The 16,295-nt window shown below is 30.6% G+C and overlaps 1 protein-coding gene across 1 annotated transcript; it reads left to right on the top strand.

Annotated features, from left to right (window-relative positions):
• The first annotated feature begins 13,762 nt into the window (after window positions 1-13,762).
• Window positions 13,763-14,967, top strand: LOC142541735 (zinc finger protein GIS3). Its single transcript, XM_075648200.1, has one exon. The coding sequence runs from the start codon at window positions 14,092-14,094 to the stop codon at window positions 14,767-14,769; it is 678 nt and encodes a 225-aa protein (XP_075504315.1). The 5' UTR covers window positions 13,763-14,091; the 3' UTR covers window positions 14,770-14,967.
• Window positions 14,968-16,295: the final 1,328 nt, after the last annotated feature.

The raw sequence follows: 16,295 nt of genomic DNA, 5'->3' as shown, positions 1-16,295 counted from the left end.
ATAATACCTTATTTTTCACTTGAATAAGTCATTATTGCATACTTTTCTTTTTTGCATGAACGGGTCTTGTCTGTCTTGACTTGAACTCATTGTTATTATTTAACTAACCCATAGAAAAAGCAATGCAGCAAAAAAGTAGCATATATATTATACTATTTCTTGTGGTAGAGAACAAAGTTTAGATATTTAAATAAATTCTTTTTTTTTCAAAAGTACAAAACTTTGCTTCGGGCTTTTATAATTTTAACTTCCATATCTTGTACAATTATTATTTTTCATTTTTAACGTAAGATTCTTTGTCAATATATTAAGTTAATAATTAGCATGTGTTAAGGTAAATATGAAAGCTTACATGACAAAGTCAGTCACATGCATATGATCACTATTACATTATATGTGTTGGATCTCAACATTAAATCAATTGGTTTGTTGGATTTGTCTCAAAGAGTTTTATGAAGCAATGGATTAACGACCAAAATATCTTATCTCAATTGATTAAAAGTTATTACAACTCAGACATAGTCAGTTGTCATGTGCTAATCAAATATTCGTTTAAAAATATATAGCTAGGGATAATAATGCGTTGAAAAAAGATTAAAAATTAGACAATGTATTGAGTTCGAGACTCATAATAATGAGTTGATAAAACTCTTTGTTAAGTATATCCAAATCTAGCTAGAGGTTTTTAATTTGACTTAATGCATCACCTATGAGACATATATAAATTGATTAATTAATTCCAAATAGTTTTATTAATCTCTTTAATTTTCTATATATAAAAAAATTGTTAATTCCAATTAGTGAAATTAATTGCTTAATTAATTAATAGTGCAATATAATTTAATCTCATTACATGTGCTTGTGTCTCCTGACTAATATCTTTTCACCATGTTATGCGGTGTCTATGTCCACTTTAAATGGCAGTACAAAAAAAAAAACATTTTAATTCTATTATTAGTAAATGTAATTAATTATTTTCTCGTTTAATTGACCAATGCTTTGTCAATAGATTAAATAAATCTCAAACCCTAATTACCAGTGGTTTTCATAATCAATCTTAAAAAAACAAATTAGTATAAATTCTATATTCAGGACCTTAGGTTAGATTGATTAATAATTATAATCATAATATTTTTAATTATTTAGAGTTTAATTGAAAAATGTAATTAGTGGAAAGAGAGAGAAAAAAAAAGACTTTAAAGTTGGATCCATGAAATTCATGGATCCAACTTTACGTGAATCAGCCCATGAATACATTTGGAATAATTAAATATGCTCTAAATGTATTGGCACTTATCTTTCATCCCGTGTATATTTTATTTTATTTTACAAGTTAAAAAGACATTTATAAAAACATTATTTTTATGGACATAATATTCATGTTCGAAGAGCTATCGAAAGAGTAGGTATCTTATGAGACGGTCTCACGAATTTTTATCTATGGGACATGTCAACCCTACCGATATTCACAATAAAAAGTAATACTCTTAGCATAAGAAGTAATACTTTTCAAGGATGACCCAAACAAGAGATACATCTCACAAAATACGATCAGTGAGACTGTCTCACACAAGTTTTTGTCCTATCGAAATAAGTTATTAGATAATTTTTACATTATTTTCTAAAATATAATTATCTATATTTCAAAAATTCAATTACACGTCACAAATGAAACATGAATAAATTGATCTCACACCAAAATGAGAGAGTGTCCGAAACTGTTCAGATATGAGACTGTGCAGTTGAGGAGTACTTAAAAAATTTGATAGGTAATACTCACATAAGAACTCTAAAGTTAAGCGTACTTGACTTGGGATAATTTTGGAATGGATGACTCTTTGGAAAATTTCATGGGACGCGTGTGAGTGAATACATAAGAACGCTAGAAAGATTTGTTTTGGTACATTGGAGACATTAATCGTCGAATTTGGGACATTACAATAGTCAATATAATAAAAATAATATTATTATTTAAACCCCATTATATATCTTGATATGTCGAAACATCCTAATATTTTATTTTTAAAATAAGACATTATGGATTGTGATCTAGTTTTGAAAAATATGCCCAAGACAGTTAATAAGAGGTTAATGGGATTGTATAATAAACAATTGTTGGCATAATTATTTACCTTTGATAATTAATACATCTTTGCGGGCCAGGCCTGCGATTCGATAATCTCAAATGATATTATATCCACGTCACTTGGACACCAAAAGAAAACATGATTAAGTCTTTAACAACCGTTTTATATTAGGTGGTGGAAACCACTGATGACAAGAAAAGACATTCCTAATTATTCAACTAAATGATTGATTAAGGGCATTTTTAGTTGAGTAGGTCTTTTGTGAGACGGTCTCACGAATCTTTATCTGTGAAACGGGTCAATCCTACCGATATTCACAATAAAAAGTAATACTCTTAGTATAAAAAGTAATATTTTGTCATTGATGACCAAAATAAAATATCTGTCTCACAACATACGACCTGTAAGACCGTCTCACACAGGCCGTTTTTGCTTTTTTAGTTTAATCAACAATCTTGACAAAATCAGATTAGACTATTTAAATGAAACTCTAATACATTCAAAGGAAATATATAATAATTTAATTATCGTGTAATATATACGTGAGAAATATTCAATCAGAAAGGAGGTATATACTAGTAGAAATTTCGCTGAGACATCGCTTGACCCGTGAGATATGATGATGTAATCAACTAATGTAAATAAAATGATGAAGTTTTCTGGCTGCCTCGGTTATAATATTGTTAAAAAAAATTCAATAATTGCACAAAATTTGTGATCAATTACTTATAATTTATTGAATTATATTAAGCAACACATAATCCAAATGAATTAGGTAAATTAATATTGGAGCTAGTAACTACGTCAACTTTATTTTTTTTTTTTAAGAAAAAAAATGATGCAAATCAACAAATATTATACAGAAAACGTTGCCATTAACGTATCCTATGATACATATAATATGCTTCACTGTAATTGATTCGTAGCAGCCACTTGCCTACGTGATCCCATTTGACTAACCATGGTTTTTTAGAAAAGCCATCGATTAAATGGTAAAAATATGTGTGAAACGATCTCACGTATCGTATTTTATGAGACATATTTTTTTATTTGAGTCATCCATGAAAAAATATTATTTTTTATCTTAAGAGTATTATATTTTATTGTGAATATCAGTATGATTGACCCGTCTCACAGATAAAGATTCGTGAGACCGTCTCACAAGAGACCTACTCCGATTAAAGTGTGTTTTGAAAATGCTGTTTTGTGAAGTCAAAATAGCTTTTTGATATATATATATATATATATATATATATATATTAAATTTTAATATAAAGTGCAATAACTATAAATATAATAAAATTTTATATAAATTATAATTATTTGTCTATCTGTTAAATGTTTTGCTTTTGTTCATGGATCTAACATATTTGATTGAACGTACGCATCTTCCTTGGCTATGGATAGGTTTTATTAATATTTTCTATTACCGGATACTAATCTAACCTAGATGCTAGATCTATTTGTCATAATTAAGCTCTATATTAATGATTTAAGACGTTTATGGAGCTCAACATCCAATATTTTACAGCTTGGTCCTACAAACATATGGAATTACACATGTAATATTCAAGAAATCTTAAATATTGCATGTACATTTATCTTTGTGAAAAAGTAAAAATATATATATGTTTATGAAAAAATATTTAAGTTGGTGAAATAGGTATATGTGTTATCAATTTGTCACATTGAACGATTATGTCACATGAAATTTACTTAGTGTGGTTTATTTCGTTGGCGTGATTTACATGCTAATGTGTTCAATTTAATATTTTATGAAGTGCATATCAATCGATAGCGGGCTGCAGGTTCTCTTGTTATAAAAAAAATAATAAATAAATATGATAATTTTTAACATTATATACACCTTTTTGTTTGTATTTTTCTTATCTATATAATTTTCTAAAAGTGTAAGATAATTATGTGAATCAAATGAGAATCAATAAGTTTTCGTTAAAAACAATTATAGAAAATTAATCATCTTAGGAATCCTATGCTCAAATAATTTATTGGAGCAAAAGAGAAATAAAATTTGGTTAATTATGATTCTCATTTCTTGAAAATATATAAAAAAAATTTCTTGCCTAAATTTCGAGCGCCAGTTATGATATGAAATTGAACCCACTTGAAAGAGGAGACATGGTAGGGTCATGCATGGAGTTGTGAAAGACTTTTCAAAATTAGTCTCTTATTTATTTATTTATTTTATTAACAAAAAAATTCAAAATTGTCATATCACTTTCGCAATGTTTATTAACTTTTAAATTTTAGAATTTTTAATATAAGATAATCGATTTTATTTATTTGTCCTTTATCCATTTTATTTAAAAAAATATATTGAAAAGGTCTACATATGCATAGAATAATGAAGTTTCTAGCTAGTTAAACAATTTTTTTTGGGTTAAAAAAACTAGTTAAAGGCAAAAACTTGTGTGAGGCGGTATTACGGATCGTATTTTGTGAGACATATATCTTATTTGAGTCATCCATGAAAAATTATTACTTTTTATGCTAAGGGTATTATTTTTTATTGTGAATATCGGTATAATTGACTCGTCTCACAGATAAAGATTCGTGAGACCGTCTCACAAGAGACTTACTCGCTAGTTAAATATATTTCAATCAACTCTATATATGCATGATTTTTTGCTTAATAAGTAAACTAAATATGTTTCTATATTAATAATTCCATTATTATCATATCTCTCACTTTCAAGATGTGGTTAGTAAGATTTGGTGGAGATCTTCCCATAGAAATAAAAGCTTAATATCAACGTCAATCACGCAAACATCCTAAATAATTAATCTTTCATCATCACGTAATGGTGCCCAATTGGGCCATCTATTCATGTACTTGTACATCATTTTTATTTAAAAATAAATTATAGAGAATAAATTTTTTATTTTGTGTTTTTTTTAGCTATAAAATGACGGTTTTAAATTTTTTTATATCTTTATTTAAGTATCAACTAATTTAGTAAAGATTTTATCCAAGCTCGTATTGAAAATTTATTTTCTAAATCAAATTAATAAAGAATATTTTGTGTTGTTAAATATATTAGAATTGCTTCAATTCTAATATACTTTTTTGGGCCCTCATTTCCCTCCAAGAGAAAATGCTAGTTCATTAATTAGAGTTTGATAATATTAGGTTTGAGAAAACTACGTATAAGCATTTCAAACCATAACGAATTTATCCTTGATCTCACATCCCACAAATCAACTAATACAAGAAAAAAGTCTACTTTTTTTTATCCGCCGAAGAAGATTGGTACGTAAATTTTGAAGTTTAATTTGGAGAGTCGTTGTATCATATGAACTCTACGCATAGTTTATGTGATCCAACGATAGTGATGTACACTTGAAGAAACATGATATACAAATCACAAATTTTGTTGTTCAAGATAACAAAATATCAAATGGAGGGAATTAAATCAAAGACCTATGCGTGAGAGTACATGTGGACCAAGAACATGTCATTCTTTAGCAGATATTTCAACAGAAAATTCTGAATTTTTCACACCTATTTACGTAAAATGTACTGCTAAAAAAGAAATGTGATTTCGAGACCTTTCAAGTAATGTCGTGACAATATTTTAAAGCTAATAGATTGGACCCACGTAGTTGTAGAAATTTTGTTTTTAAAACTTGAAATTTTATGGTACATGGGGCAAGAAAACTGATTGAAGGAGCAGCACCGATGGTGCTCCATTTTAACATGGTAAGGACGATTAAATTAGTCGAAAGATGTTTAGGTTGAAATTTTCCGTCGGAGAAAGTTGCAATTTTAGTTAAGTAAGTTGTCTTGTTTTAGATTTTTAGTCATTTAATCTGTCAATATCTTATCTTTCATCTTGTAAGTTGTAACTTGGATTTTTTTTCTTCTGGTTACGATCATTTCTTTGCGCGAAGCCACCAATTCATCGACTATTGCTTTTTTGAATCAATACTCTTCTATATTTGCTTATGTGGCGATGATAAAACATAAAAAATTTCACATTATAGTATATCTAAGCAAAAATAAATGAGAAATTACAAATTTTTCCATCCATTTCTGGGTGGTGTTTTGCTTGTGTTTCACCTTTATTTATACTTTAGATGAATTTTGACACGTGTAATATATATTTTATTCTCGTTACTTGAATTATGATGCCAAATACGCAGATTCAGAGAAAAGATGATAAATTTTTTAAAAAATTCAAGTTATGAAATGAAAAAAAATACTCTTAATTAAGTTACGTATAGGGATGTAAATGAACCAAACCGTTTGTGAGCTATTCGAAGCTCGTTTCGATAAAAGCTCGTTTAATGAGGCTCGTTAAGATAAACAAACCAAACTCAAGCTTTACAGTATTCGGCTCGTTAGCTCGTGAACATGTTCGTTGATAAGTTCATGAGTAATCTTTTAGATGAAAAAGTAATAGTTTTGATATTTGATTTATTGATTTCGCATATTATTTATAAAATATATAGAAAAATCTATTAAATTTATTTATTATAATAAATTTATAATTTTTAATAAGAATAATATATTTTTCTTTAAATATATAATTTAATTTTTAATTAATTTAATGAAAATTTAAATGTATAATTCATATTTATTAAGCTTGTTTAGGCTCGATAAAGGCTTGAATAAGTTCGTGAACCATGCATATATTCGTTAAATAAAGCTCGAGCTCGGCTCGATTATAAACGAACCAAGCTCAAACATTCAAGAGTTCGTCTCGGCTCGACTCGATTACATCCCTAGTTACGTATGTTTTACACTTTATAATTTTTTTTATATAAATATAACCGAGTGACATAATTAATTGTACTCGATCAATATTATATCTTCAAAATATTCAATTTATGTATATTCTATCAAAGTAAGGAATCTTTGCCGGACAATCATTTTGTGTCGGTTCCAAGCTCATGGCTTACAACAATACAACGATGAATTGCAAATGGCAAAAGACAGTTTTAATTAAGGCATTCTTGTTTTTTTGTTTCTACTATATGACAATATTCACGATGTGTGTGTTTATTTAATGTTTTAAATGTATATACAAGTAACATTTCAAAATAGAACTTACTTTTAGTACTTTTAGTATTATATATGAGCTTGCAGTCAAATTTGATTTTCCTTTTTTTTAAATAAAATTTTTACTTTTAATTTTCTCAAATAAAAACTAAATTATAGCCAAGATTCCATATAAAATGTCAACGGATTATAAGGAACTGAATATTTACCAATAAATTTACATTTGATAAATCAAGGAAGAAGTATAATATATATAGTCTCTTATTTATTTTATATATAGTGCAAAAATATGTAATTTAATTGAATTGGAAAGCTACGTTTTAAAATATAGACAATACTTCACAACTTGGTTAGTTGCTGTAGAAGTCTTTAACTTCACATATAGATATAATATAAATATTGTAAGTGTGACGGAGACATGCACTAACTAGCTAGCACCTTCATTTCAACTAGGTTTATATTCATTAGTTTTGATATGATGAAAGTCTATAACATCTAAAGTGATGTCCATATATTAGATCATTTCATCGGTATTTGTATAAGTGTCTACGAGACATGTTCACCATATCGAAGCTATATTATAAGAAAAAAATTGTGCGCGACGGTTTCACTAGTCGTATTTTGTTATACGAATATCTTGTTGGAGATTTAATAAAATAAATCTATAAATCATGTGATTAAATCCATATATCACAACACGCCAGGAATTCATGTCGAATTATCAGAAAATATGAATAACAGTAAACACGTACCAGAATCCATTGATTGATCTAGCATCGGAGTTATGGATCTTCCAAGGCAACAGAGAATCGACCACCTTATTCTTGCCTTTGATGGGAGAAGGAGAGAGATTTAGAATACGTGTGCCGTATGTATTCTGAGTTGTATTCTCTGTGCCTTGGGGACCATAACCTTATATAACATTAGCAGTCTTCAACCCATCATAGAAGACTTAATTGGGCAGGGTTTCTACACATAAGGTGGACAATTTATTTAATACTTTGGAAATCCATAATTAATTAGATCACTTTATTGGGCCCTTTATTAGATAACTTGTCCATGTACAATTAATTAAATTATGTGAGCCCACAAAATAATTCCAACAATCTCCCACTTGGGCCACATAACTTATCCGGATATTGTACATGCAAAAATTGGATTGAGCTCTTGTTATCTAAACCAAAATATCACTTAACAATCTGGTCTATCAATTATACCAATATCGAACCAAAGCAGTCATCGCAACATTTAAAATCACTAGACCCATCAATTATCACAATATTAGCATAATCAATAACATAGATCAAGTATGGATGTGTAGCATGAAAATACATAAATGTGATCCCAGAATAAAACATGCATTTCCAACTGGTCCTCCTAATGACTCAAAGAGTCCAATAACAGACTTTCAACCAAATGCTAAATCGCAATGAAAGGCATCACTTTATTTCAGAGTAATTCAAATAAACCTTAGTCTGTACAGAAACTTAAATCATGTTAAATGAGTCAATGCTCAAACCGAATACAAACTCCCACTGTACAGGCATATCAACTATATGGATAACATCAATGTGTGTCACATGCCCAAAAAATCTTGGGTGGCCAACCCATGACAACTGCATCCGCAATTATAGAGTTTGCAATAACATGCTCAATTGACACATAACCACTCTGAATTATTTCCTTCCAACTGGAAACTTCATGTCAATATATTTTGACTTTGACAAGTTTCAGTTGTTCTTTAAGTATAATATAACGGCTTTATTATCACAATTGATCCTCAATGGTTTCTTGGACCAATGATCATTACCGGTGATAAAATTCCGCAACTTTATTAGGATTCCAAATATCCAACTATTTCCAAATGTCAGATTTCCGATGTGTGAGCATAAAATCCTTAGTTCACTTTATGTACCGCATAACCTGATTAATAATCCAATGTCGGGTTTCTTAAATATATGCCCCACATTATAATGATGTTCACAATATCTAAACAATGTTCTCTATAAATCCAAATGAGATTACCACCTAATAAAATTTATACCACCACATATGTGGACATAAACATTAATGTTGACTTTTCAATTTACTCACTCCCACTAAAGTCAACATACGAAATTAATTTGCATTTAATTTCAAAATTTCATGCATGCATAATGTCAATGTCATTTAAAATATTGATGTTCAATTTATCAAGCTTATCAATCAAAGAACTCATACCAAACATAATTGAATTTCGAAAAACTGAAAATACCACATAGATAAAGAAAAACTTGATTTGTTCAAACATGAAACTAAAATCAAATTTTATTTTTTAAAAATCCAAATACCAGAAAATTAAAAAAAAAAAAACTCAGTTCCTTAATAAAGCTTTAAAAAAAAACACCAACAGTTTTATTTTCATTTTCCATAAGATGTATCTTTCACCATCAGTTGGTAACCGACTTCTTAGGCAACCCTTTCTTTGCACGCCAATTGGCGTATTTGGGACAATCCTTCTTCACATGCCCATCAGTCCTTTTGCAAAAGAAACAAGTGATCACTTTATCTTGTTTCTGTTGCTCCATATGCTGTGAAGTCCCAGAGTTTCCTTCCTTATTGCTCCATTTCCTTTTCTTATTGATGCAATTACCTTGATATTTAGATGTCAAGTGAGCACTTTCAATCACATCTTGTTTCAATCTCTCCTCCTCCTGAACGCACTGCGCAATAAGCTCATTCAAAGTCCACTTTTCCTTCTGGGTATTATAGCTTATTTTGAATTGATTAAATTGCGCAGACAGAGAGATCAAGACTAAATGCACGACTATGTCTTCCGACAATTCCAACTTGAATGCTTTTAATCGAGTCACAAGATTTGACATTTCCATTATGTACTCTCTTATATTCACTTTCTCTTTGTACCGCATTGAGACAAGTTTATTCAGAATAGAACTTGTCTCGACCTTTTCGTTTGCAGCGAAACGATCTGCTATTTGAGTAAGGAACTTTTTAGCATCATTTTCTTCAGGAATTGCACCCCTTATAGTATCTTGAATGGAATGTTTCATAATCATCAGACTCATGCGATTTGATCGCTACCACTTTTCCAAAGAACCCTTTTGATCAGCAGTTCCTGAACTGGTCAAAAGTGCGGGGCGATCTTCCCTTAGCGCATAGTCCAAATCCATGCAGCCGAGCACTACCATAACATGCACTTCCATTTCTTGAAGTTTGAGCCATTAAGTACTTGAATATTGTTCAGATTGACAGATATAGAAGATGCTATAACAAAATAGAACAAAAAACTCACAATAAAATATAGTCCATGCATATATTTGAATTAAATAAATCACAAAATATAAGCATGCTGGTGGTGGGCCCATAAAAAAAGCATCTAGCACAATATTGATATTTAGTTTTTGAACAAAAATAACAATTTGTAGGTGATACACTCAAACATCATGATTATTAAATATTGATAATAAATCCGACCAACAATATGCCTTTCTTTGGACCGACAATTGCATGCATGGATAATCCGAAATTATCACATATTTAGTACCACATATTGTGCTAAAATTTGGCCAGAAAATGAGCTTCCTTTGGGCCGATCATTTTTCGCATAAATTTAACACAATTTAATATCATATAATGTCTCTACAATCTGGCAAGAAAACAATCTTCCTTTGGGCCGATTAATTTTTGCATAGTTTTTCTTGACACGCTTTAAGACCACATAATTATGTGCTTATAATATGGCCAAAAATAACATTCCTTTGGGCCGATTATTTTATGCATAGATATAAACACTTTTTTTTTGTTTAAATCTGCAATCTGGCCAAAAAATAGTTTTCCTTTGGGCCGGCTATTTTTCGCATAGATATAAATGCACTTGAAAAAGATATATTGAATCCAAAATTTGGCCAGAAAATAATTTTTCTTTGGGCCGATTAATTTCCGCATAGATCTAGATGCACTTTAAAATCATCTATTGTTTTCGAAATTTGGCCAAAAAATAGTCTTCCATTGGACCGACTATTTTCGCATAAATTGATACACAATTTATTTTGAACTTGAACAATATCTACATATCTCAAAAAATCACTTTATTAACATGTAATTTAAATTTAATCAAATTTGAGATACAAGATATCAACTTAACTAAAATTTTCACAAGAAAATTTAATTTACTTTGATCGGACCAAATAAAGCATAGAGACCAAACATGCAAGAAATAAAATATTTGCACCTTATAATTATTCATCCACAAATATTTTATCGAAATAAACAAAGACGATAAAATAATGAATAATTTCATATTAATTTTATTTCATGCAATTAAATTTTGAAATGGTCGAATTTAATTTTCACAAATCAGAATTGCGAAAGTCAAAATTTCATAAAAGATTAAAATTCTGGATTTCAAAATTTGGACAACCAAACAAGGCCTTAAAATTCAACCAAAAATCTCCAAATCCCGAAACCCTAACCCCAACTCACAAAAACGGCGCCACCACCTTCTCCGGCGATACCAGTGGGCGGCAACCATTACCCAGGCGTCGCCTTACCACGGCCGACCACTGCCATACCATAATCAGTCCGTATTAGGCCGGAAATCGGCCGGAATAAATCCAGATACAAAACACACATAAGATCGCGATTCAGGAAGAAAACGCGACCGATTCGATCAATAAAGAAGCTTTTACGGGAAATTAATGGAGGGTTATGGAGAATCTTCGTGTTGCGAACAAGACGCCGGAAATTGGCCGTAGAGCATCCGATTTGCCATGAATTCCGGTAGCTCTTCCCAATTTCGAAAAAATCGAATTTTCTATTTTCGTTTTTTTAAATCGAAAATTAATTTGAATTTTGGATTTAAAATTTGAAAATATTAGATTCAAATAACATGAATTTATTCAGATCCAAATTCAGAAAATTTAAAAAAAAATCAGATCTGAATTTAAAAATTTATAGGCAAGAAAATCGTCACAGATCTGATAACATAACATATTTTTTTCTGTTTCGATCCATCAATAAACAAAATTCTCATAATTCAACATGAACGTGGCTCTGATACCACTTGTTGGAGATTTAATAAAATAAATCTATAAATCATGTGATTAAATCCATATATCACAACACGCCAGGAATTCATGTCGAATTATCAGAAAATATGAATAACAGTAAACACATACCAGAATCCATTGATTGATCTAGCGTCGGAGTTATGGATCTTCCAAGGCAACAGAGAATCGACCACCTTATTCTTGCCTTTGATGGGAGAAGGAGAGAGATCTAGAATACGTGTGCCGTATGTATTCTGAGTTGTATTCTCTGTGCCTTGGGGACCATAACCTTATATAACATTAGCAGTCTTCAACCCATCATAGAAGACCTAATTGGGCTGGGTTTCTATACATAATGTGGACCATACCAATTTATTTAATACTTTGGAAACCCATAATTAATTATATCACTTTATTGGGCCCTTTATTAGATAACTTGTCCATGTACAATTAATTAAATTATGTGAGCCCACAAAATAATTGCAACATATATTATTTGGGTTATTCATAAAAACATATTACTTTTTATAATAAGAGTATTACTTTTTATTGTAAATATCGGTATGATGGACTCGTCTCACAGATAAAGATTCGTGAGACCGTCTCACAAGACACCTATTCATATTATAATTATGTGTTTGTGTGTATGTGTGTGAGGTTAAAAGATGAAGTAGGGTATGAAGCTGTGAGTAATATTCAAGTGATACATCATGAAATGATCAAATAGACGCAAAGTGAAACGGGGCCAGGCGAGATTTCTTCCACGACCCATTTTTCTTCACCAAAATTTCAAGGAAAAGGATTGGAATAATGCGTAAATTATGAAGTCTAGTAAATGTCTACAAACTTAAACAGTGAAATTCATCAATATTCGTACGTACTAATTGATTATTGGACAATTGGTGGTAAACAGCATGTACAGCTTTCTTTAAAAACTACGTTTTTAACATGAAACAAGACAAGTGCTGATATATTAATTAATTTACTAGCTAATTTTATATTAATTTCAAAATCTTCCCCAATAATATTTACCAAATCTTCAACTTCAAATAAAACTTTTATTTGCCTTAATGATTTCCTTGGACTTTTTTATCCTACCATGAGTGATTAATGTGAACGATGATGATTGACATATGACCTTTTCTTCTTCTACTCCAGAGGGGGAGACCACGAATTCTTGATTTATTTTCTTTTTCATTAATAAAAAGAAGTATTTTAAATGGTATCCGTAAAACTTGATATATATTTTCCGAACTAAAAGAAAGACCACCTGATTCATTCGTTCTTGCTCGATAAAAAAAGTAGCACATCGAACAAGAAAGAGGTGGAATCTTTCTTACTCAAAACAATGGGCAAAGCTTGATTATGTTTTGATTGTTGAACTACTTCACATGCATCGATCACACTCCACTAATTATTAATTACTCACAGAAATGGCAAATTAAATTTGAAACTCTTTGTTTGTATAAAAAGTACATTTATGGATAGAAACAAAGGTATCAAGAATTCAATGGCAATCCAGCAAGTTCCCATGAGACAGACAAATATATAAAAATGATGGTGACCCAATTAAGACAGATGCATGCAATTTCGTTGGGTCCCCATGTTTTTTTCTGGCTCGAGTCATATTCTCAACTTCACTCCTACCTTTCTTCTTTATTCATTTTAGTGACATATGAACTAATCAAATCTTGTATACAATTTCACCGTCGAGAAATCATCAGTTCTGTTCATAATCGGCGTACCTCTTACTTATATACTCAAAAATATTTAAATTTCCTTAAAAACTTGTATAAATACCCTCTCAGATGCATGATCTTTCTTGATCCATATATACCTCAACAATTTGCTTCCTCTCTCTGTCTCCCTTTCATCTGCCATAGATAACACGCTCGTCTATAAACACACAGATAGCTGTATGTATATATAGAGCATGGCCGATCATCACCTTGATTATCAGAAAGAAACATGCAACAAGACAAGAATCAATCATAATGGTCATTTAAAACTCTTCGGTTTCAACGTGGCGGAAGATCAAGAAGTTGACTCCACCAAAAAAAACCCATCGATCCCGGAACCAGGGGTTTTTCCGTCTTCCGACAGCCGGAAGTACGAGTGCCAATATTGCAGCAGGGAATTCACTAACTCGCAGGCTTTGGGCGGCCATCAGAACGCTCATAAGAAAGAGAGGCAGCAGCTTAAGCGTGCACAGTTACAGGCCAGTCGAAATGCCGCCGTCTCTTACATGCGTAACCCTATGGTCTCCGCCTTCGCTCCGCCGACGCACCTTCTGCCTCCCGCAGGCTCCGTGGTGATCCCGGCGTCGGCGGGTCATCCTTCGTGGCTTTACGTTCCACGCCCTGCTCCATCCTTCCACGTGTCGCATGGTAGTGTGTTTTCGTCTTCGACAAGTGGGAGGGGTGGGGGAAACTCATCGTACGCCGACGGCACTGGGGAGTCGAGAATTGGGCTCCAACAACAGGTCAAGGCCCGCAGAGGAAGATTAGATGGGCCTTCGTTGAGTAGATTTTCTACGGCTGACGATGGGCTCAGTTTGGATGACTCACTTGGGCTAGATTTGCACCTCAGCTTAGCTCCATCCGCGCCGTAAGTTTTCGGAGCCCATCTTTGAGAATCAGCCGTGAAGCCACAGCTAAATTATTTGCAATCGATTTTGTATATTCTTCTGATTTATTTATTTATTTTTATAAGGGGGAGAATTTCTCTAACGCAATTGATTATTTTACCTTATTTTCATGTTAGAATGTTAAATGTAAATATACATATTTAGTGAATATGCTATTACCTATATCATTTTCTATGTTGGAAAAATAGGAAGTATGAGAACAAAAATTTCCATTAAGATTTGGGATATTTTGTTCTCTGAGCATAACAATGCTTTTTGAAATATTTTGTTTCTGAGCATAACAATGCGTTCAAACAGTATTCGATTAATTACGCATTAATCAATATTCTATACATTGATTGAGGTATCAATAAAAAAGATTTCCCAAGTCACTTTGTTTTTTTTTTTTTTTTTGGAAAATTGCAATTTTAATCCTCTGAGTTTGTATATTTTGAGTTTTAGTTATTTAAATTGTCAAAGTTTGGTTTTCATCCAAACTTAGTTTTTTTGTTTGAATTTTTTTTTCACGAAACTACTAAATCCATATAACAGTTGGAATTTTGGCCTTCTTAAAACACCCTCCATATTTTTTGTTTTGATTAGTGGGGAAAAAAATCCCATTCTCAACAAATTTTCCTACAAATTGATGTACTTTTATATAGTTTTCTTGAATGTTTAAAAGTAATAATCATTAAATTTTCAATTTCATTACTAAAAAAATGCGTTAATCCATGATGTCTGAGAAGTTTTTTAGATGTTTGAATTGTATCAACACTATCGATTATAATTTTTTTTATTGTAGATCTATCAATTATAACTTTTGATAAAATGATAAAATTTAATAAAAATTAAAATCATATATTCAATTTATTTGCGTCAAATATATGTTAATCTAAATATTAAGACAAAGATTGTTGAAGTTTAACAATTAGTCATTGGTAAGTCATGATCATACATTTGGAAGAAAACCTCAATCATTTGATGAACATTCGTTCCCATTGAAGACTTAACTTTCAAGAATTAGGTTTGAAAATAGAGAGCGCTTTGATGAATATTATTGTTACTTGGATTTTTCCAAGAGTTTTTTTATGCTCAACACCACGGGGTGTATTCAATCTTGGAAATTTAATTACTTTTATTGACTTTTATAGAGTTTAAAAGTTTAGAGGTATTGAACATAGACTTTTATAAACTCTATAAAAGTTTTGTGGTATCCAAATTAGATTTTTATAGAGTCTTAAAAAGTATAGTGGTATTCAAACTTTAATTTTTAAAAATCTATAAAAATCTATAGGTATCCAATATTTCCATAGATTTATAATGATTCTAATATAATTCTCTATGTACAAACCTTAAGACTCTAGGTACAACTATAAAAACTCAAAAATTGTCTTCTACTCATCTTAGAGATTTTGGTAGACTTTTAATCAAATAAAATATCTTTCTCACTCATATATCTCTCTTCCTCATTCAAATTGTCCTCGAGATTATCACTACACTTATAAATTATA

The sequence above is a fragment of the Primulina tabacum genome, chromosome 4 (assembly GCF_025594145.1).
Source record: "Primulina tabacum isolate GXHZ01 chromosome 4, ASM2559414v2, whole genome shotgun sequence".
NCBI lineage: Eukaryota > Viridiplantae > Streptophyta > Magnoliopsida > Lamiales > Gesneriaceae > Primulina > Primulina tabacum.
This window is presented reverse-complemented; position numbering and strand designations above follow the sequence as displayed.